Source organism: Elaeis guineensis, chromosome 13, assembly GCF_000442705.2.
Source record: "Elaeis guineensis isolate ETL-2024a chromosome 13, EG11, whole genome shotgun sequence".
Classification (NCBI taxonomy): domain Eukaryota; kingdom Viridiplantae; phylum Streptophyta; class Magnoliopsida; order Arecales; family Arecaceae; genus Elaeis; species Elaeis guineensis.
In genome coordinates this window covers 13,328,383-13,351,643 of record NC_026005.2, presented here as the reverse complement: position 1 = coordinate 13,351,643, position 23,261 = coordinate 13,328,383, and the positions used below count along the sequence as shown (strand labels likewise).

Here is a 23,261-nt window from a genome sequence, read left to right as displayed (position 1 = left end):
TAGCCACTCCTAATTTAAATTTTTTTTTTAAAAAAATGTACAGTATCTTGATATTAATATTATGCAAATTAGTGCATCAATGAGGTGCATCATGCTAAGATAACAACATGTCTTTTTACCTTGCAAACATAAGTATGACTATATAATATAAATAATACTCTATCGTCAAATATACTTTAAATTAAATGATAATGTTGTAAGATATATATTGTTGAAAAAGACAGTCTACTTACCTATATATATATATAGTATGAGACCCAAATTGTTAGTATCCAACCACATTTACTGTTAAATATTCAATTATTGTCAAAAAAATTTTGAACTATTGCATACTATTTTGGTAGTGTGGAAACTACGCACAAAGCGTATAAACAAAGCCCTGTTTGGTATACCGCCCTTGAAGACCAAAATCTCATCCTTATCTTTTATACTCTCCAAATTGTATTGTGATTGCCAAAGAATGAAAGGCAAGGGGCAGCAAAGACATTTCCCTTAAACCCATGAAAAAGCAAGCCTTATATATTTGGTAGAGTAGTTGGTGAGCTCTGAATAATTGCCTCCCACTTCCTTAGTCTTCCATCACCTCCTCCTCTACCCAAAGACACTTCAACTCCATCCCTCCAACCCCCTCGCCTATTTTGAGGTGACCATTGATCAAAGAAACTAACAACTAAAATCTCCCCAAAACTAAGCCAAGAAAGCATTTCCATAGCTGCAGTGGCCATTCCTTTCTCTCTTACACCAATTTGATCACCGTGATCGATCGGCCCTGCATGGATTGAGCCGGCAGGGACGATCGGCAGCTTCAACATGTCTCGAAAGAAGTCGAAAGCTTCATGGTGGTCTCCCCTGGCTTCATGCTTCGGGAGGGGAGACAAAGTCTCACAAATCCGGTCCAAGAAGCTTGCAATGAAGCAGAAGTCCCTCCAGAGGCTGTCCTTCTCCGATGTCAGCCATTCCACTGGCATGCTATCTCCTGAGGACCTATCAATATCTCTGGTTGGATCCAATCTCTATGTCTTCACACTTGCAGAGCTGAAGGTGGCGACGCAGAGCTTCTCCACGAGCAACTTCATTGGCGAGGGCGGGTTCGGCCCCGTCTACAAGGGGTTCGTCGACGACAAGGTGAAACCCGGGTTGAAGGCCCAGTCGGTCGCAGTGAAGCTCCTGGACTTGGAGGGGGTGCAAGGCCACATGGAATGGCAGGTGAGAAATATATGTATATATTTTTTACATGGCTTTGGCTTCTCAAACCATATTATTATCTGTGGATCTTGATGCACAAAAATTATGGTTTCCATGCATTGAAAAAAACTACCTCTCAGTATATCTTATATGATTGATTAGGCCGAAGTTATATTTCTTGGGCAACTGAGGCATCCCCACCTTGTGAAGTTGATTGGTTACTGCTACGAGGAGGAGCACAGGCTGCTGGTCTACGAATTCATGGCTAGGGGAAGCTTGGAGAACCATCTCTTTAAAAGTAAGCCAACAAACGCTTTGAACGTTCTTTATTTCAGTCGCCATCTAGGTTTGGTGGAACTCTTGATGAGATGTTTTAGTGCTCGAATGAGATGTCAATATATATCATTTTAAGTTCAAGGGAAAAGTATGACACAATTAAGCTATTAGTAGGCCAGACCCAATTGTTCTTTTGTCCATTCTCTTGGGATTTGTAATGATTTTATTTTTTATTGTTATTTGGAGAAATATGGTGGGAAAGGCACCCTATCATGCGTTTGAATCCAGGGCCTCTCTACAGTGCATGGATTGAAAGTTGTGCCAATTATCGTGCCTGTGGTGGAGTCATAGTGCTTTTGAGAGTTTAGCGAAGTCCTTTTTCTTATTTTTATATGTTTTTAGACAGAGTTTTAACTAGTGATAATGTGTAAATAGATATAATTTTTTTGTGGGCTTTTAATTATTCCATCAGTTTTCTGACCGGCTGCATGAATTCTGGATTTTCTCTTTGATTTCATCCAAGGCTCCAACATTCTGGAATTTAAAAAAAAAAAGAAAAAACAAAACTTTCTTAAAAAAAATTGTGGAATTGAAAAGGTCAGAGAGATATGGACATTGACATGGTTTGTTGACAAAGAAATACCAACGGACTGGCCACGTTATTCCCACTATCTTGCGTGTGCATTGAGTAGGGCCGCATTTCTTCATGGTATTTAAGAACAACATGTCAAGCTTTAGGCTTCCGTATCATTGTTCATTTCATTTCTTTCTCCTAATTTATTTTCTTTCTTCCTGCCTTTGAATTCGTACTAGGGACTTCATCGATTCACTATATTATCATGTTCTTAGTACAGTTTGCAAGAAATAATGTTAGAAATATCCATGTCTTTTTGTTTTGAAATAGTGAAAAATATCCAGTCAAAAATACAGGAGAAAACATTGTAGATTTTGAAAAACTTAGTGGGAGGGGTGCAATTGCTAAGCTATGACCTTGTACTCCATTATCTAACAGGAAGTTTCTTTTGATCATTTCTTGTTACCACCAAAACCAGACCCAGTCGACGGTCTAACCTTATAGCCTCTGGTCAAGAGTCCACTTCCAAATTGGACGTATGCTATGTTAGTGGGAAAACCCAAAGTGGGACACTGACATTTGGCTCCACAGATGTGCTGCCAGTAAAAAAATAGCATCTAACTCTTTCCCATCATGATGGATTGAAGTCTAAAGTTGATCAACACCTAATAATCAGTCCATGTCATCATGGATATTAAGACTAAGGCATGGTATGCCACCTTACCTACATCACTTGGAAAATAAAAAAATGGAGCTAACAAAGCTTTTATGTCTTTATGAGGGGGAAAAAGCTTCTATATCTTTCTTGAGAATTAATCATAGCTTAAGTTTCATTTGTTTGGTCTGAGTTTACTACCTCAAATGTGCAGGGTTTTTTGCTCCTTTACCATGGTTAACACGGCTAAAGATCGCCGTTGGAGCAGCCAAAGGCCTCGTCTTTCTCCATGAGGCAGAAAAGCCAGTGATCTACCGAGATTTCAAAGCTTCAAACATCTTATTGGACTCGGTAATTCCCTTTCAGTATTCTCCTCTCTCCTCTCAAAAATCACAGCATCTAAGTTATAATGATATTTAGAAAATTAAGGTTTTGTCTTTCCAAAGGACAGCTTGATAACCCTAGTGGTCAGAAAAGTCAACTTGGCCGAGTCTGGTTGGCAGGGTCTGACTGCATATATATATTAGAAAATTCTGCAAACAAAGAACCTTAGACTATAATGAGAACGATGAAGACCCACTCGAGTACTTAGTCTTATCTCTATTTAACTAATTAACAATGACAGATAACAATATATTATACTATTTTAAACTATTAGCATTTGAAAACAATCATCACACCATGAAATCGTTGGAAATACTGAAAAAATTGTATAAATCAATTAAATTAGCAACATCATTTAAATGTTTTGTTTTTCAGGTCAAATAATAAGGCTTGACAGGTCCAAAATATGTTCACCACATTGAATTTTTGTGAATTTTCCTTATCTAGCTTATTTGCACCTTGAGGTATCATGCAACTAGTTTCGCATTTTGTCAACTTATGTTTTGAAACAAACAAGCTTTGCATTTATAAACATAATATACGGACATCGTGTTGCTATCAAAATACTTCTATGCTTTCCACTGCCTTGACCATTCTTGTCCAAGAGATTTTTATCAGGTATGACGACAAAATTTGAAAACTGATGCAAGAATCAAAATATGAACCAACGTAGAAAAAGAGGTTTTTTTTTTTTTTTTTTTTTTTGATGGAAGGAAGTAGAAAAAGATGTTATAATGCCCAGATGCAGGAAGCTAGTACAATTTTGATGTTATAATGTTATAGTTAAACATGCCATGCTTTTAGCCGGATCCAATCTGAAAGGATTTGCCAAAACGCTGGCTTGATGTTTGACTGACAAATTAACTACCTTCCCTCGACCAAAAGGAAACATAGACATCGAACTTGACCTTCCAAGCCTCATCCCTGGAGCATTAATTGGCACCTGGATACAATCACCAAAACATGAGCTAACCTTCCACAACAAAAAGTCTCCTGTAGGTCATGGCTAAAAACTTCCGTGTGAATATGTCTATGTTTGGTCAGGCTGTGCTTCATGATTCTCTTCATCTCCATTGTAAAGCTTAGAAATCTTCGACTGTTTTGCAGTCCACATATCCTTTTGAAGTCCTCTAGATACTTTATAAAGCCTCACCCGAATTCGGTGAAGGTTAAGATCTCACCATTAGAATGGAAATATGCTGAACAAGGACATTCTCCAATAATTCTCAGGACTACAAAGCAAAGCTCTCAGATTTTGGACTTGCAAAGGATGGTCCAGAAGGAGATGACACCCATGTTTCGACCCGAGTCATGGGCACGCAGGGCTATGCTGCACCAGAGTACATCATGACAGGTTTGCCACAAGATGCAGCCTTCAACATGATCTAGTTCTCTTCTTGGTTTACCTTTGCATGAGTTCTTGATCAACTTGCTTTGTTATTAGGCCATCTCACAGCAAAGAGTGATGTCTATAGCTTCGGAGTTGTGTTGCTTGAGCTGCTGACTGGGAGGCGGTCCGTCGACAAGAGCCGGCCAAGCAGAGAGCAAAACCTTGTGGAATGGGCAAGGCCATGTCTAAATGATGCACGGAAGCTAAACCGGATCATGGACCCCAGTCTTGAGGGCCAGTACTCCACCAAGGGCGCCCTGAAGGCAGCTGCTGTGGCCTACCAGTGCTTGAGCCAGAATCCAAAATCCAGGCCTCACATGTCAACCATTGTCGAGATCCTCGAGCCTATCTTGGAAATGGATGACATACCAACTGGGCCCTTTGTCTACACAGTATCAGCAGAGAATGGTAATGAAGAGGGCTCAGGGAAGACAAAAGCAACAGAGAATGGACAGCACCACCATGGTCACAGGCACAAGCGAAGGTCCCCCAGGTCTGGGAGCCGCTCTGAGACCCTCAGCCGGGATGTAGGCAATGGACTGCACAGAAACTCACCAAGACACCTTCGAGAGAGTAGAGCACAAATCACGACAAAGGAACTGTGTTGTAAATAGAGAACTTTAGATCCTCTTGCTCAACATCTGTCATTCTTTCTGATATTTTGAAATGAGAGATAAGGTTTGATTGGAGTGTAAGACTCTGCTAAATGTAAAAGTGGAATTAGTAAAGCTCTTGAACAACCAGTCAAGAAGAACAAGAATGCCTAACATTAGGAAATGATAATCTAGTGGTGACCAACATGATCTGATGATATTTTCCACTAGATGCCTTTGTGCTTACTCTGACAAACTAATAGCAGGACATAATTCAGTCCTACAGTGATTATAACTTTAAAACCTAATGAGAAGTACCCCGATCCACATGCTTCTTAAATCTGACATAATAATAATTTATTTAATCATTCATATCTTTCCATCTTCTATAGCCCATGCTTTTCGTTTGTTCTTTCCTTGCTTTATCACAAAAGCACTTCTAATGTAGAGTCAAACAGAACAGAATAGGACTGGTAAAAGGATGTGGCTATTTTTGCCACTTCAACAGAATTTGTTCCAACCAGTATAAGAGCACTATGTACTTGATTGCATTGATGAAGGAGGGAAGTTGATGACTTTCATATCAAGGATACTTGAGTCTGGGTATGACTACATATGATAGATGCACGGCATAACCATCAAATTCTCTAGACAATTTTATCTAAAACAAACAAAAATCTAAGAGAAATTTGGGAGAAAGAATCAGCGAGAGTTTACTTAAGTTGGACCTTTCACATAAAGCCGACAAAATATAACTGCAATACTGTTCAATGTCTTCTAGTGGTTAGCATTTTGCACAATCCTTCCAATAATAGGATTTATAAAGTAAATTTTCTCTTAAGACTCAAAAGCGAGGACTTTTGGCAGTTATACCCACAAGAACATTCCAAAAGCTCCTTTACGAATAAATTCTTGATGTCTTCATCACAAGATTATATAGCATTTTCAATATTTTGGAGAGCCTTAATATGGATCAGTGTATAAACAACAAAGTCATCAATCTAGGTGTGGTCATACTTGATATTTTCTTCATGTCAGAAATGTGGAAGTACTCACCTTATTTTATGGCTATTGGAAGATAATTGGGTAGTACAGATGAAGTTTTGGGAGATGATGGAAGAATGCAATTACCCATCCAAAGCAGCAGAAATTATCCATCTGGCATGGTGCCAAGCAACAAACAACAATTTAAGACCTTGGCAGAGTCCAACTGCAACACACACAAAGAAAGTGTGTCCATTAAGCCACAAATATTTGCACCACACGACTGTAACTCGGTAAGTGCACTCATAAGCAACTCAAAATGAAGAGCCAACATAAGACTGCCAAGCATAAGAAGAATAAAAGTGCCGCATTGTGACCTTAAATCATCTCTATGAGTACCTTTTGAAGGCATCAAACCTCATCATGGTTCTCAATTAAATTTATTTAGCGATGCTTTGTGTCTCAGCTTCCTTAAGCTCCTTCTCATCATTTCTAAGACCGCCTTGAGAAACTTTCAAACAAACTGCTCTCGGCCATAACTGATGCCCAAACATCTTTCTGATTTTAACCACATCATCTTCTTCTGGTGAGACATGCATGGTTGTCTGTTCATCTCAAAGTGACCTTCGGCAAATCCTTCTTATATTATCTTCAACTATTTTCTCAATACACCCCACTATATCCAATTGTCCAACTGATACAACCTAGCTAAAATCTATCAGACAAAACTTCCCATCAAATACTATTGATAAGCAACGACCATATTGCATAAGGCTCTAGAAGTAACCTTCACCAGTTTTTTCCAGCCTATATACTACTTTAAACCTATCAATTTTTGCATCATAATGACATGACAGAAAATGTATTGCTTCAAGGGATCACTTAGCATTTACTGGTGTTTGGACTTTAAAGACATTTTTATGTACGGTCTTTACCTATATAGGCAAGAAAGGTGCTTGATACAATTCTTTTTTTTTTTTTTGAGCACACCGACAGAATTTAATTTTATGCACTGTTTTAAAGCAAATCCTTCTATCTCCAGCATCATAAAATAACTCACATAATTCACAAACAAACCTCACCAAGTGACTTACACTAACATACCAACAATCGATACACCCCTGTCCAGAATCAATTCATCAAATGATTCATCGTAGCAATTCGAACATAATATGTCAAATAAATGACACACTGAAATAATGCAAGTATACAGGCTAATCTCGTTCCTTTATTGGTGCTTTATTTTTTTTTGTATGTGCCTGCTTCCACTCTATACGTTGGTTTTCCCCCCTCAATCACCAAGGAAGAAAGGTTCAAATCTTACATCTAATTTTAGTGAGGCAAATTCTCAAATAAGTTGTGCTCAAAGCGATAAGTATCCAGAAACAAATCCCACCGTCGCTTCCTCATTACTGCCCCACAAGATATTAAGAATTAAATTAAAATAACAATTAGATTTCCAAAAATAAAATGTCGAAAAAAATATAAACAAAAGGAGAGAGAGAATATACAGACCTTAGAAGGAGAGGGGAGGTCCGGTGGCATGGAGGGCGAGTCCATGTTCGGAAGGCCTACGTTTAATCTGTGAGAGAAAGAGTTCCAACCAGTTACCGGCTGGTGACGGAACATCACCGCTGAGGACATTGTGGGCTGGGCCAGACAACTTTCACATTTTCAAAATAAGGCCCAAACATATTTGGGCCACTTGTTTCACATAGTTGTACAAAGCAGAGAAGAGTTCCAATAAGTTACCGGGTGGTAACGGAACATCGTTGCTTACTGAGGATATTATGGGCTGGGGCAGAAAACTCTGACAATTTGCAAATCAGGCCCAAAGATATTTGGGTCGCTTGTGTCACATAGTTGCACAAAGCCACTCGCAACTCACAAGGCCAAAAATGAAGTATCCTTGTTAAGTTCTTTATTTTTATTTTTTTAATTTTTTGGTGGGGTAATGTTACGAGCTCCTGTCCACAAACAATCCACTTGTGATGTGGCAAGAGTGAAGTGGTGCAATTTACAAGATTTGCTTTTAAAAAATAGATTTGGCTTATACCTTTCCTGCAAAAGAATGATTGATCTTCTTCTGCAACATCGCTCATTGGATCACACCCCACACATCTCTCAAAGCAATCCTTATTGCCTCATTTGTTAGCCTACATAGATCTTGAAGCGACGTTCATGCCATCCACAAGTGGATTTGTGCAAAGGAAGGTGAATCATTCTTTCGCACTAAAGATGCGACGCTAACCCTAGAAAAGAGGGTTGGTTGATTCTAAAGATGCTAAATCAGCAGTTATGGGCCATATGAATTTTCTTTGTACGCATAATGGGCGCTCTAAGGAATTTCCCTTTTCCTCTTTTATCCAAAAAAAAGGAATTTCCCTTTTTCTTAAGAATAATTAGGTCCTTCTGCACTATGTCCAACTAGAAAAGTAGCCGACCTCGAATGAACACTCACCAAAATGAGGTTATAATGCACATGGTTGCTAAAGATTTTTGCTTTAAAATAAATTTAACTAAAATCTAGAATTCTACAAAGATCTGAAATAATAAATTTTAATCAATTTTTTATAGAAATTATTAATCTTTTTCTTGCAAGTTCTTAGAATGTGGATATGGTGAAATATGTTTTCGAAAGTTCCTAATTCTTTGTCTTGCTGAATCAGATTTTTCTATTACATGTTGATTTTCGGAAGAGTTAGCATGATCAGATTTATTCCTACATATTTATTCCTACATATTGTTTCCAGTCGTTTTCTTATTCTCTCAATGTTTAGCAATGTTAAAATCCCTTCTTCTATAGGGTCTAGCACATTTTAGATCTTTTGAGAGAGAAATCTAATTAAGACCGTAAAAGTAGTTTAAATCTTTACTAGAATAATTCGAACTAAAAATTAATCTATTGTTATGCAATTTAAGGATAGGTTTTTAAGGATAAGCAGTATCTTGAACTCGAGGTCTAATGTTTTGGAATCTGGAGTTATGTTACTGGGTCAAAGAAATGAGATTTACTTGTAGGATTAGAGGACATGGTTCACACGCCTGCACCCATGCATGGAACACGTATTTGCCCTAATTGTACTAATCCAATGAGCAACCCTAAAGCTTGGTTCATTTGCATCTAATTTGATGGAAAGCTACATGTGGCCCTATTAAGTTGCATAATTTTCTATCTTTTTTTCATATACTTGGACTTGACGTCCTAAACTTCACTCATGAGATTCTTCATCTCTGAAGTTATGGCGTCAAGAACAAACTTCCAGTTGGTGTTAGTCCTTTTCGCCTTTGGTCTTGGTCTAAACTAAGGGTTTCTTTGGTGCCTCGACCAAGAAAGAGGCCAGAGCCAGCAGAAAAGAGTGGGAGGTTCCTTCTTTAGCGTCCACCTTTATTCTTCAGCCTGGACTCCATGCATGAAAGAGCCAGAACCGACCACATGTTCCCAAAAGACTAAAACTCCAAGCTTTTTCCAAAGTTCACAAAAGCACAACTCTCAACAGAAGTAGGTAGGATTTGAAGTCATTCTCTTTCATATACTGGATAAGGTACGTGGATCCATTTCAACATCAAATGATAAACTTTTTGTGAAATTCCATAAGGTTAGCATAACAAAGGGTTGCGTACAAGCAATTCCATAACAAAAGAGGAGCAACTAGAACTCTCTCTGCTTTAACGTACACATTATCTACATACAAATTTTTCACTCCACCTGCCACTAATTAGCTAACCATGTAGAGGAAACACTGGTAATTTTATTTACATGGATCAGTTGCAGGCTGTGAAGAAACTTTACAACCACAGTACATTGCAATCGATGCTTCAGAGGCAATCCCATGGACTGGAGGCTATCGACCTTTCCAGCTCCCACCCCAGCTTCTACTGCATTACTTCCAACTCCTTTTGTATGGGTCAGTACCCATGTTTGATAGCAAGAAGTAACACCAGTTATTCTTCCTTCTATTCCCCTCAACACCTGGTGGACTCCCCATGTATATTGTCAAGTATAGCTATCACTCCAACGACGAAGGCCTGGTCATAGCCTGGTTGCACCACCACATGGTAGAAATCCTTGCTTGCCATCATTTCCTTCAGACCCACCTAACTCAAAAGAAGATAAACAACTTAAATTACTGTCTCTCTCATGGTTTGTATCTGCACACCAATATTGCATGGTTTGCTCACCTGGGCAACAACGTTCCCTCTTCGATCATTGATGGTGCAAGCCCTCTCGCTGAAGGATCCCTTTACTTCAAAGTCCCAATCTTTGCCGTTCTCCTTCGCATCAATTGAGATCTTTATGGCACTTTTCGTCAGAAGACGCGACTTCGTCTCTTTCAAGCTAAAGACTAACTTGCCTGGTCCTTCATAGTCCATTAAGTAACTATTCCATCGGTTGTGAGCACCTAGTGCTTGCACGACGCCTCCCTGATAGTTTCAAAGAGCTCAGTGAAGGCAACAATGGTAACAAGTAGAACGAGTAAAAGTGATCACCTTTTTACGAATGAAGAGTACTGGAGCTCCATTACAATCTCTGAGAACCAACTCTCCCTTGACGCCGAGGATCCCACAACCATCAACCGAGAAAACAACATTCTGGTTAGAATTCATGACCGCCAAGCCGCCTCCGTTCACGATCCGAGGCCGCTGCCTCACCATCAATGCAGTCTGGGAGGAACAGCAATAGATCTTGCTAACAACTGGTGTGATGTTTGTAACTCCACCCATGTCTCCTTGCCTCAGATTGAGATAAAAATGACACAGGCCAAGGCTTATATTGAGAGTTTTGAGGGGAGGTTTGGAGAAGGCTTCCTCAATTGTCCAAATGGTTGGCACGTACCTATAGGTGGCAAAAGAGTACCTCGACCATACTAATGACTGTGATATCAGTGGAAGAATCCTTTTGAGTGTGGAGAACTCGTGTGCCAGGCTACCAAGTTGGTAAGGCTGTGGGCAGTGCCTTTCTCCACGCAAGTGAGAAAGTTTCTATGAAGAGATGTTGTGGAAATTCGTGGCTTATTGAAGAGAATATTTCTACTCGCGACTGGGTGCAGCCCAAAGTAGCATCTTTGAAATTTGAATGAGGTTGCTTTTAGGTACCAACCAGCAATTATGTTGGGAGAATCCCTTTGAAAGAAGCCTAATTCAATTATTGCATCTAGATAGCACTCCTATCATTTCAAACTTTAACATTTTGGGTTTCCATTATATATCCATAAGTTCTTATCTTCAGATGAAGCTTCTTTCTTCACTTTTCAACCTTTGATTGTTCTCTAGCTCTTTTTGGTTAATCTCAGAGAAATTATTCCGGTTACCAAGCTTGGATATGCATCAATCATTTCTAAACATAATTAATTGCAGGCCTAAACATTCATCAATTAGTCATCAATTTTAATACGGAGACTTGGAAAGATTCCACATCACAACGTCATTGAAAAGACTGGTTTGTATAAATCCTCAGAATATCGCATCCAGTATCCCATTTACAGACAAATAATATCTTAACTAGCTACGTTTATTTCTTCTTTATTTATAAAAAAAAAAATCAAAAATAAAGCTAGTCTTATAGGATATGAAGGATTAGCATTTTGGGTCTGATTTTCTTATGTTTCTTTGATCGATAGGTAGATTCCTTTGGTTTCCTTACTAATTAAGGAAGGATTGGATTTGATGATTAGTTATTAATGAATAAAGCATATGGTCCAGATTCAGGATTGGATTCACACACTTTCTAGACCTATGCAGACTTGGTTGAAGATCTATTCCGGCTAAATTAAACCCAAACCCACAAATTTAGATCTTAGACATGAGTCGAATGGATCTGCATCCAAGGGCTTTTTGGTTCAAAAAGTTCAAGCATACTAACACACGTAATTGGACAGCTTTGCATTTGCCTAGCATGCACTAGGGAGTGGGGAACCTAGAGAGAGATAGAGAGAGAATAAGAGTGTTCCACCTAACAGTCAAATAATCCCAATTGCATGAGATTAGACCACTTGATAACAGGCGTTTGCTTGAAAGAATACCTTTCGTAACACACTCATTTTAATTAATGCATAAGAAAGGGGCAAGTTTATCAAACTGGTAAAGCCTTTAGAGGTTGTACTAAATGATTTGAGATTGAATCCCTCTTCTCACCCAAGTTTAGAGGTATTTGAGAGAAGGCTACTTACTGTTATACAACCCGTTGGTTATACGCCCTTTCTTTGTTCACCAAAAGATGCATAGAAGAGAAGGGCTTGAAACCCCAGCTTCACATAATGAGAGATTTAATCCTATTGGTTTCTTTTCTTTTCTTTTCTTTTCTTTTCTTTTTTTTTTTTTTTTTTTTTTTGAGAGAGAGAGGTCTTATATTAATGACATTTCCTTTCCAAAGTGTAAAAGTTCTACACAGTGCAAGAATCCACTTAAGAGCTTAGGGTCTTAAAAGAAAAGGATTCCATCCCTCTTTTCAAGGGTAAATGATGTTAATCTGCCGACCAAAAGGAAGTTCAAGGGCAACGGGTGTTGAATGGCCAAACATTTGATCATTTCTTTATTTTTCGATGATTGTTGGTCTCTTTATTGTTGGACAATTGTTGGTCTTTCTAAGGAGGCTTGTCTCAACTACAATGGACTTTAAAACCAAAAGATGGTCATTGTTGTCACAAGCGATAAGCAAATGCCATGCTTTCTTGCTTTTGGCAGTGGAACAAACATTGGTGCTCAGCCGATTTCCGCACAAGAAAACAGAGATCACTCATGGGTCACTGAAATTTCTGGTACAAAGCCATCGCTTGGTCTTGTCAAAACTTATTGGTGCTGTCAAGGGGTTTCATTTGATGCAACATGGGTATCATTCACCACCCCCAGAAATAAAGTTAAAAAAATATGCACCACCGTTGTCTTTTTTAGTCCCAGGGATTTTTCTTTTGAAAAAAGAAAAAAGAAAAATCTATTATATTGTAAGACTGAAAACTATGATGATTGAGGCATTTCAAGTCATAACAGATCAGAAAATATACATAATAGATCGCTCCATGTGATTGAGTACTGGATTGCTTTATCAGGTGACAAGATATGCTTGGATACAGCATACTTTCCACTTAGAATTCTTAAATGGAAAATGATAGCATGTAGGAGAAATAAGGTTTGGCATCCATTAATTTTGGTAATGTGTTATACTAAAAAACACCTTATCTCAAAATTTTAAGAATACAAATTCAATGATCTCTAATTCAATGTAAAATCCTTTGTAAACTACCTACTTTTTTAGCCCTTTTTCTTTTTGGGTGCATAGCTTATCACCAGATAATTAATAAAACTGGACATTGCTCTAAAAAATTATTTAGCTGGAATTTTATATATATGCTGATGGTGCAGTCTCCAACAAAATTTATAGCTGTACATGAAGTGTTTGCAGTGCTAGAGACAAGAATTGGATCAATGAAAAAAGATTAGACTAGGTTCATTTAACAGCAGTATATTTTATTTGCTTGGCCATACATCATACATCTTCTATGTCCATTCTAGAGTCTCCAAAGGACACCACATTGATGAATGATGCCTTAATGTCTGTGAATTTTAATAAATTATAAATGTAACAAAAATAGGTATCTATGATAGTTAATAAAGGAGCATATCAGCGAAGCTTGTCGAGATACTAAAGAATCTTAGCAGGCACCTGAAGAAAGATCAGAAAAACGAGCCCTCGCACAGAACCTGACGTAACAAGTCATAATTAAAAACTTAGAAACGTGGGATCAATGCTTGATGGTTAAACAATTATTTCTTTCTCTAAAAATTTAACAAATTATTTATTATAGAGAGATACCCATGAGTTTTTCTATCGGAGCAAATGCTAGAGGTCGAAACGATTGGAGCAGGGGGCGAGCGCCACGTGTTGCTGCGGGATGCGTTGTTTTCTCCTACCACGCACCTGGCCCGACGTGATGGCACGTCAGCGTCGAATTTGTTCGGCGAACCGTCGCAACCGTCGAAGTCTCGTGGGTCCCAACCTGACCGCCCAAATTTTTCTTTGCTGGTGGGACCCACGAGCGGTGGGGAGGGCAAAGAATCCTGTCCGAAAGATCTCGTGGGTTACCGTACCCTATGGATGCCCCTGGCCAAACACCCGCGGGTTCTCGTCCTAAGGACTCGTTTGGAAGCCAGATGGGGGTGGAAAAGAACCGCGTCCGCACGTTGTGACCTGGGGGTACTTGTCATTTTCTGCGGTGGTAATGACTTTGGGGTACTTTGCTACGGATAGCCAGGGAAGGTACCCAATCAAAATCCTATACATTGGGGTGACCTGGTTGTATGGCATCTAGCTCTTGGCATTTTGCATCAAACAAAGAAGCGATGGAGCAACAAAGAATTTTCACGTAACTTATGGCATTTATGACTGTCTGTACCATATCAACCACGAACCATGAGTGAAAAATCTAATAGAAATATTTTAGGATTTCGCTGGCTAGTCGATTTTTTATAGAATTGCTATTGTAATAACATCCATCCTCCTGTTCATAGCACAGTTTTTGGATGGGGTTGTTAATGTTATAATAAGAAAGAAAAGATTATGCTTTGAAGTACTGTGTAAATATACCCATTCGGTATATAATTGATTTGGGATTGATTATATGCCCACACCATCGCTCATATATTTACTATATTTAAATTTTGATATCTTCACTAAATTAAAAATTTAAATTTATTTAAATTTAATTATAAATATTTTAATATATTTATAGCCAACTCTAATAGTTTCATATTGTAATATCTCCTAATCCACATAGACTATAAAAAAAAATTAGTAAGAAAATAATGTTTGAATTTTTTAGCTTTGTATAAGCACTCAATATCTACTTAGTGCATCATCGATATTGACTTAAAAACGTATCAGCATGAATTCTCACATACTCCACTTAAGTCCTGACATTTTTGTTAGACTAAAAATTCAAATCCGTTCAAATCTAATCACAAGCATCATAATTGATCCACGATTCTAATAGGTTTATGCTGTAGGGTTTCTTAGCTCACAGGATCATAGATTGTATTCACTTTAATATCATTTATAAAAATTTAAAATTTTATTTAAAAAAATTAATCATAAGATATTATTTAAATTTTTTGATCCTGTATCGATATCTAAGATCTATCGAATATAAAATTAATATAAAATTAAATATATGTATGCTCATAAGTACAATTTGGTTTGCTTGTCAAACTTGTTAGGTTAACTTATAGTTTTAACTTTTTCTCTCGTACAACCTTCATCAGGCATGTCGAAGGAAATCGTGTTGTGTTGCTAGCTTCTCTAATACCAGGTTACACGCAGATGGAGGCGTATGCTATCTTCACTTCCTTTGCTGCCCTGGTGAATTACAAAAGCTCACAAGCTTACTTGCTCGGATCTAGATCAAGTATTGTGCAAACAAAATAGTGATGGCTCTTTCTCAACCGCCTTCCTCTACTGAATTCCGAGTTCCACAGAAAAATCCAATGGGAAAATGCACCATGTATGTGGAAGCTCAGTCCCCACCAAAATTAAATGCCTTTTTTTGGCTTGCATTGCTGAATAAGCTCAGTACCCGAGATAACCTTCAAAAGAAGCTTGGTTGGTATATTGGTGCATGTAGTCTTCATGGAGAATCAGAGCAATCGAAATGAGATACCAACCAACTTGGCAAACCAACACCTTTGTAGACTTCTCCATGAACTCCGTTTTGTGCGCTGTTAGTTCTCTTCTCTTGTCCTGCAATGCCCTCAATCTTGGTCTCTGCCTCTTATGATCTATGTCATGTTCTTATTTGAGAGAAATTTGAAATTTAAAAACTTAAAATTTTTTAAATAAATTTTTCTTCAAAGATTTTTTTTATAGCCACTTTGATTGGAATTTTTTGGCCTTACATCAGAAGTGAAAAGATTTTTTGAGCCTTTTATATCAGAAAAGAGTTCGACTAAACTCTTAGGAGTATTTGAGGAGATTTGAAGAAAAAATTTTAATATGTATGGATCGGGACAAAATACGGACGTAGGCTTAGCATCCATATCAATCCGAAATCTTTAATTTTGATTTTTTCTTTGATTGTTTAAATTTTTAATTATTATTTTAATTTTTTTGGAACGTTAGGTTTTCAATTTTCTGAATATTGTTAGGCTTTTAATTTTGGAATGCTGGATCAGTCCAAACGGTCAGAATTTGTTGACTATAAAAAGCCCTTCATGGGTTTTAACTTAGCAAGCCATCTAAAAGTCTTTTATTTTTTTTCTTTCTAAGCTTTCTCTCATTCTTCACCTTTTTATTATAATTTTATTTTTATTTTTTTGAGTATTGAAAGAGTTTTCATTAACCTTCTCTATGGCTGTATTCGCAGACGAAGGATACCAATCATATCTTGGATGGTATTTTCGGATGTTTCATGCATGAGAAATGAAAATACGTCTTGGAACAATACTATATTTATTTTTAATTATTTTTAATTTTATTTTAATTTTATAAATTAATTTATTTGATTTTATATAAAATAAAGAATAAATTTTATTAGACTTCTTGGACGACATTTAGACTACATGCGGTCTATTCACAAACTGTGCTCTAATAGTTCCTACTCATCTGCCATTCTCTGTGGTAAAAAGGATAATGGAACGTCGTGGATGTTGGGTTTTTTGATAGTACAATATTAATATATACTAGAAAAGGTAGAATTTGCTCTAGCAGTCGTCATCTTTTTACTTAGCAATCAATCAAAGGTCCTATGTTCAGTTCTTCCATGATGCATCTCAAATGTCCTCGTAATTACGGTGCATATGAGTTCCCCTCCCTTTCCCTCATAAAATAAATAATGAATATGCTAGTAGCATTGCCATAGATACGAACTACTTGGAATATCTTTGGCACGGTCATAGATAAGAAGTATTTAGAATATCTTTCTCTTGCGAGAGTGATGGTAAGTTTTAGTCTATCCAATGTTAATCCTCACATTGACACTTTCACTTGATCTGAGAGGGAGGGAGCGACAATGATGACCAGGTTAAACCCCTCTCATCTCCCCTTGACCTTGTTCAACCATGAAACCATTTGCAACACTTCATGGTCTCAAAACATGCTTTGAGCTCTTCCTTCGTCACCTCCCCCTTTTCTTATTCAAGCCAATGGCCATTGATGTGAATTATTCCGTTCACCATAATTCGAAATGGATGGATAAAACAAGGTAAAGACTAAAGGTGCTTCACAAGAGCAGGAAAGAGAAGAACAAGGGAACTATGGGATGGAACCAGGGATAACCCAAACCGAACATTCGATCGCATCCCACACATATCTCAAAGCGATCCGAATTTTTAATTCATACGTCTGCACAGATCTCGAAGCGAATATTGAGCTATCCAATGGCGATTCGCGTAGGTGAATCCTTCTTGCACGCGGAACATACAACCCCTATGCACGGTGGTCCGGGCGTTAATCTCCCAGGCGTCGTGGTCGCTATTGGAACAGCCAGCCAACCGCAACCGACAGCTCCTCCGCGACATCCACGTGCGGTCTGCCAGTACGGCGGCCCACTTCCCTCCATCCACCTCTTTTTTGAACACACTCTCTCTCATTTACCAAAAAAAACAAAAAAAAAAAAAAAAAAAGAAAACACGCACTCTCTCTCTCTCTCTCTCGCTCTCACAAACTTATTAGATTGGAGAGAGAAAGTGAAAGTGACGCCGAGCTCTGCATCTCTTCTGTTCCTCGGTCACGCTTTTTGTACGAAATAACAGGCCCATTTTGAGAAACCATGATATTCTCACCCACCCTCCATTTTCCTCTACTTCCCACGCTATTATTACTGCGACCGAAGCGAGGCAATAAAGGCCCTCGAGGCGAGGGGAGTGAAAGGGAGGAGAACGGGAGGAAGGCTGGGGAACGGGAGGTGAGCCTATCGCGAGGGTTCCCGTCCTCCGCAGCTCCCCGCTTTTATTTCCAACACCATTTCCTCGCCTTCCATCTCATGCCACTCTGCTCCGATACTGTACCTGCTGACGCTGCCACAGTTCGCTGCCTCGCGGGTGCGACTTACCCCGGTGCCCGAGACACCGCCCCTGGCGTCGAGCGCTTCTCTTGACTTGATATTTAGACCCCATCTCTTATATTATCCACGCTCCTTCTCGTTTTTGGTCTGGGTTTCTTGGTGGCCCGGCACTGGCCAATGGAGACGGCGGCGGTGGTGGTAACGGATGCTCCGCCTCCACCGGCTCCGCGGTCGCCGCCGGGTTACCCGGACCTGTGCGGGCGGCACCGGTTGCAGGTGGAGGTCCAGATATTGAACCGGGAGATCGGATTTCTGGAGGTAATGTGGCTCCGATATTATTGTTGTAGTGGTGAGCTTGTTAGTTTCTTTGTTTATTTGTTACTGGGAGGAAATGTGATTCCACTTGTTGTCCGATATACTCCTTTTGTACTTGTTCTCAAGTTCTTTTGATATCTTATAGTTAAATGGAGCACCCAATACGTATTGTTGAGTCTGAAGAAAATTTCCAATTTATAACCTAAAAATGTAGGTTTTGTAAACAAATTACTGACCAAGATTAGCTTTAGGAAGGTAAATAGTTTGTTTTTTATTTCATTTTTCATTTTCCTTTGTGCGGTTCACCTTTGTAATCTACTAAAAATTGGTTTTGTTCCTTCTAAATGTTCTTGAAAAGCTTCAGACAATTAAAGTCATATCTGTAGTTTTATAATTTAAGGGTTTTGATGCATGGAAGTTGTTTAGCAGCTTGGTATTGAAAGGAAGGTGGAGGAGAAAAGGCATTCTGTTTTGGCTGTATTAGTCTTCTATAGAGTGATGAAGATTGCTAGAATGGTTCATAATATGGATTGCTGATTTGTTTTGGTAGATTAATTCTTGTTAAGGTCATGTGTTGTGATTTCACTCAAAGGATATAAGGTTCTTTGCTTATAGTTTAGAAGATTGCAGACAATTAGCTTCTGTGACATTGTGAGGCATCAAGAAATTTGCAAAAAAATTCCATCATCATTCTTAATGTCTATAGAGGTCCTTTTACTTAATTTTGCACCTTATAATTTGCATACGCAGGTGTTGGATTGTTGGTAGCAATTGAAATAATATTTCTTTTTTCTTTTGGAAAAGATCAAGCAAACTTTTGTGGAAATCATTGGCTTGTTTCAGAGGAGGATGCCTTATTTGTGACCGTGGTGCAGTAAGCGTCTCATACATATTACACACAAAGAAGTGCTTTGCTCTTCTTTTTTTCACAAATTAGATCATTCAGCTAAAGTCAAAGTCTATTTATGCAGCATAATATTTTGTATCCTTTGCAACAAGAGAAAACATCTCATAGAAAATTTGTTATAAGCAGGAGGAGTTGCAATCACTTGAAGGACTTCAGTCTGTCTCTGGATGCTGCAAAGAGTATGTTTTATAATTTGTTTCCTTTCTATTGTCGTTTCCTGCATTTTGTAATTCAAAAAAAATATAAAACTCAATTTGATGAGCCAATTAAGTTCCAATTCAATACTTAATGAGCTAATATTATAAATGTATTATCCTTGGCAAGCTTACTGCACATATATGGGCCTTAATGAAAAATAGCTGCCAACCTACCATTAATCTCTTGCTTGCTTTTTGGTGCAGGGTCTGTGTTGGCTTATTATCTCTTGCAAATGAATGATTTGAACATTTTCTGAATTTTTTGTTAATGAAACATTTATACAACTCAAAGTCAATTTATAAAACAAGAATGCACCACATCTGTAAAGTAAATTTCTTAAGATAAAGCAATTTTGGAATTTCTGGCAAAGGATCAACTCAAAACAAAGTTAAACTGACAGCCTCTAAAAGTCTGCCATGGAAATCAAATTTTGTTAGGCAATATGACTTTCTATTTTTCTGTCTATAAAAAAGTGCAAAAATTGTTTATTGATCGGCATATTATGTGCTATGATATTTTGGCAGGGTCAATGAATATGTGGGTTCTCAACCGGATCCATTAATTCCCCTGTATGGTACTCTAACTCACACTTTTTATCTTTGAAGGTTTATGGTTATCATATTTATTTATTTTATTGTTAACCAGAACTAAGAAGAGACGCAAATCCTGCTGCATTTGGAGGTGGCTCTGGTACTTTCTGGATCTTCTTGGGCTTTTGCTCTATTTCTGTCTAGGCTTCTGAAATTCTTCACTAATCTCATGCGGTCAAATAATTATTTCCCTAGTGTCTAAATAAAAATGTATAAAACAAACATCAATGGTATGAGATCAAACACAGCTTAACCACTAAGGAAAACATGAAGAATATCATTTAGTCTATTATGAAGGAATCTTGGAAGTAAAACTAATTCTAGCATTTTTAAAATTCTCATGTAACATTTATGTGTCAGTATCTTTCTGTAGTTCCTGTCCTGCCTAAACATGGATGGTAATCCTCATCAGACTGGAAAGGCAAGTTGTGTCTTGCTGCTTTTTACTACCATATTGGATGAAATTTATGCTCAAATTATTTTTTTTGTGGGTCACATGCTTTCTTGGCCTGTCAAAGTTATTTAATAGTGGTTAAAATTAGATCATACACTCAGTGTATGTGGTAATTGATGTAGGTTTAATGATTATAAGTATAGAGGGTATTATAGTTATAAGAGATGTTATTCAGTGTCTGGGTTCAGTTTTCTATATTTTATGAATGATCGTACCTAGACTTTTTGTTAAGAATCTAGATGGAAAATTGTGTCTTCAAATAATATGCAAGTGCTCTCTGACTAGCAGGCTGACAGAACATCAAATGCAAGCATGCTATCGTTTCATTAGGAATGAAATATTGTCAAGATGAAGTTAGGTTTTTTATGCAAAGATGCAAGAACAAATTTTTACCTGTCTAGTATGGATACGCAGTCATTTATCAAAAAAATCATTTATTTAATCTACATTGACCATTTCAAGAGTTCAGAATATACGCAGCTGGTGTTCTTGTGTGTTAACTAATACGAAATATCAGTTTGTTGATTTAAGTTGAGCTCTGACACCATAACAAATCAATAATAGTTCCTGCGCAAATAAGAATTTAATTTAAACCATTAAATTGAAATAGAACATACTTGTGTGCGCCCGGGTGTAGATGTGTGATGCACGTATATGTGCTTATGTGATAAGAATAATAGCCAGAATAGTTACATTTAGGGCTTGTTCTTTCTATGTGGTGTTGGCCCTACTAATCTTGCTGTACCACTCGATCCCATATATGTCTTTTGTTTTAACTAGTTTTTGCATTCCCATGGTTGTCTGGGGCCTATTATCGACAAAATAATGAACCAATAATTGTTGACAAAATAATGAACCAATAATTGGTTCATTATTTTGTCAATAATAGACCCCAGACAACAATGGGAATGCAAAAACTAGTTAAAACAAAAGAAAGCATCATTGGGGTCTGTTATTGACAAAATAATACCTTCCCCTCAAAAAAAAAAAAGAAAAAAGAAAAAAAAGACAAAATAAAAAGCCAAGTCTTTACCAATATTTTTGGCTTTTATTTTTGCTCTGCATGCATCCTCACTCTGTGCCAGAATGCAGCTGATAAATGAGTATTGGTTCACTTATGTCGCACATTTATAGTCTACATATTTAATCCATAAATTATTCTCTCCATTGTAAGGGATTTTAAGTAAGTTTCTTAACAAACTTGACTAAAATTAAAATTATACTTCACCCCATGGTTATCTAAGACAACAAGGAATATGTTTGGAAGGATGGATCATCAAATATTATTTTTGAAATCTTGCAGTAAGACTCGCAGAAAGTTCGTTATGGACTAACTGCTAGCATAGTAAGTTAATTAAATTCATGACTTCTAATTGTTATTTGCCACATCTGCAAACAAAAAATTCAGTCTCTCTAACTTGGGGATGATCTTTGAATGTTTCAATTTGATGAACATGTTAAGAACTATAGTTAGCCAAGAAAAGTTAGTGCCTACTGACTGAAATAAGGATATGGAAGAACTATATAATCAGGTTCAAGCATAAAGCTTGATGATATGTCTGTTTTGATGCATCATGGTGCTCTTTTTTGTTGTTGAACTATTGAATCGTTTGCTTTGATAATTAGCAGTTGATGTAATCTCCATTCCTACTCGATAAAAATCTAGTTTCAGCTAAGCACATCAGGTATTGACCGGAACTGAAGGACCAGATGCTGGATCATATAGTTACCATTTTCTTCTCAGATGATCCCTGAACTGCTACCTTATTAAATTATTTTTGTTTAATTTGAAAATTTTGAGTAATATTGCTATCCAATCTGCCAACATGATATCATTGATTTTAGTTGGGTTTCCTTCATATTCTTTTTTATTTAGTATTATCTTTCGGGTTTGTAGGTTCCTTGTTGTCTCTTATATGCTGAGATCTAAATAACAAAGGTTCATTATGAGCAGGGCAAAACTTTGTTTCAACATTTCATGGATTTGCTGCTGCTGTGGGTGCCCATGCCGGCAGAGAAGACCAATTTGCACTTGTAAGCATTTAAAAAACTGCTGCTGCTGCCGCCGCTGCCGCTGCCACTGCTGCCGATGTGGATGCCCGAACAGAAATTGTTCGAAGGCCACTTGTTGCAGACCACGTTGCAGGCTTCGAAACCTCTCATGCCCTGAATGTTCTTGTGGCTGTGTTTGGTCTTGCTCAAAATTCACAGAGATATGCCTTTGCCCTAAATGCAGCAGTACGTGTTGCATGAGCTGATGTCTATGTGAATAGAGGCTCCTTCTTGTACTTCTTTCTCAACTAATTTATCTACTTACAATATAGTTCTACTGGAATTCTGAATAATGATATGGAATCATAAATATCGTCTATTCTCCAGTCTCATCGCATTTTGCCAGAGTTAGATGAGTTTTTTCTACTCCAGAACTTGTATGAGAGATGGACTTGGATTGTATCTTTCGTGCGAAAGGAGGTTTCACCTTCCTTTTTGCGAAACCACCGTTGGATCATCTACTTGGGCCTGGTCAATACCACTCCTAAGGGCATGTTCATTTGGCCACGAGAAACAATGACACTGCGCCACTGGAATGGTATTTTGGCAGTATAGTAGCCGTTTCGATAGGAAGAAAGAAGGAATTTCTTGCTCAACTCGAATTTTTTGAAAAAATATTAAAAAGATAAATCTAAGTTATTAGACCTTTATTTATACCAGTAAGGTTCGTCCATGCACGATGCTGATTGAATTCCGCATCTAATTAAAATAGAC

General features: G+C 37.8%; 3 protein-coding genes and 1 long non-coding RNA gene across 7 annotated transcripts; 2 read left to right on the top strand and 2 right to left on the bottom strand.

The window, feature by feature from the left end:
- The first annotated feature begins 543 nt into the window (after nt 1–543).
- LOC105056724 (serine/threonine-protein kinase RIPK) lies at nt 544–5,159 on the top strand. Its single transcript, XM_010939034.3, has 5 exons — nt 544–1,206; nt 1,348–1,483; nt 2,905–3,041; nt 4,305–4,428; nt 4,519–5,159. The coding sequence occupies exons 1-5, from the start codon at nt 811–813 to the stop codon at nt 5,076–5,078; spliced, it is 1,353 nt and encodes a 450-aa protein (XP_010937336.1). The 5' UTR covers nt 544–810; the 3' UTR covers nt 5,079–5,159.
- On the bottom strand, nt 3,818–7,628 carry LOC109506558 (uncharacterized). Of its 4 annotated transcripts, none has more exons than XR_012136254.1 (4): nt 7,557–7,623; nt 6,441–7,453; nt 6,114–6,267; nt 3,818–5,163 (listed from the first exon to the last, which is right to left on the bottom strand). It is a non-coding gene; the product is annotated as an uncharacterized lncRNA (long non-coding RNA). The 4 variants fall into 4 exon arrangements; XR_012136255.1 differs by having other exon boundaries at nt 7,366–7,453; XR_002165954.2 differs by lacking the exon at nt 6,441–7,453 and having other exon boundaries at nt 7,557–7,628.
- A 1,960-nt stretch (nt 7,629–9,588) lies between these two features.
- LOC105056723 (protein LURP-one-related 6) lies at nt 9,589–10,898 on the bottom strand. Its single transcript, XM_010939033.4, has 3 exons — nt 10,533–10,898; nt 10,224–10,466; nt 9,589–10,139 (listed from the first exon to the last, which is right to left on the bottom strand). Exons 1-3 carry the CDS (start codon nt 10,764–10,766, stop codon nt 10,008–10,010), a joined length of 609 nt encoding a protein of 202 aa, XP_010937335.1. The 5' UTR covers nt 10,767–10,898; the 3' UTR covers nt 9,589–10,007.
- Nucleotides 10,899–17,872: 6,974 nt separating this feature from the next.
- Nucleotides 17,873–22,873, top strand: LOC105056722 (guanine nucleotide-binding protein subunit gamma 3). The gene is made up of 5 exons (XM_010939030.4): nt 17,873–18,349; nt 19,380–19,432; nt 19,976–20,020; nt 20,097–20,141; nt 22,450–22,873. The coding sequence occupies exons 1-5, from the start codon at nt 18,209–18,211 to the stop codon at nt 22,751–22,753; spliced, it is 588 nt and encodes a 195-aa protein (XP_010937332.1). The 5' UTR covers nt 17,873–18,208; the 3' UTR covers nt 22,754–22,873.
- Nucleotides 22,874–23,261: the final 388 nt, after the last annotated feature.

Excerpts from the sequence above, each read along its gene's own strand:
- LOC105056723 (XM_010939033.4), bottom strand. The coding sequence starts at position 10,766 with ATGGGTGGAGTTACAAACATCACACCAGTTGTTAGCAAGATCTATTGC. Across the intron at positions 10,467-10,532 it reads TACTCTTCATTCGTAAAAAG|GGAGGCGTCGTGCAAGCACT; the intron begins GTGATCACTTTT and ends TGAAACTATCAG. Across the intron at positions 10,140-10,223 it reads GAGGGAACGTTGTTGCCCAG|GTGGGTCTGAAGGAAATGAT; the intron begins GTGAGCAAACCA and ends CTTTTGAGTTAG.
- LOC105056722 (XM_010939030.4), top strand. The coding sequence starts at position 18,209 with ATGGAGACGGCGGCGGTGGTGGTAACGGATGCTCCGCCTCCACCGGCT. Across the intron at positions 18,350-19,379 it reads GGGAGATCGGATTTCTGGAG|GAGGAGTTGCAATCACTTGA; the intron begins GTAATGTGGCTC and ends TGTTATAAGCAG. Across the intron at positions 20,142-22,449 it reads TGCATTTGGAGGTGGCTCTG|GGCAAAACTTTGTTTCAACA; the intron begins GTACTTTCTGGA and ends CATTATGAGCAG.
- LOC105056724 (XM_010939034.3), top strand. The coding sequence starts at position 811 with ATGTCTCGAAAGAAGTCGAAAGCTTCATGGTGGTCTCCCCTGGCTTCA. Across the intron at positions 3,042-4,304 it reads CAAACATCTTATTGGACTCG|GACTACAAAGCAAAGCTCTC; the intron begins GTAATTCCCTTT and ends AATAATTCTCAG. Across the intron at positions 4,429-4,518 it reads ACCAGAGTACATCATGACAG|GCCATCTCACAGCAAAGAGT; the intron begins GTTTGCCACAAG and ends CTTTGTTATTAG.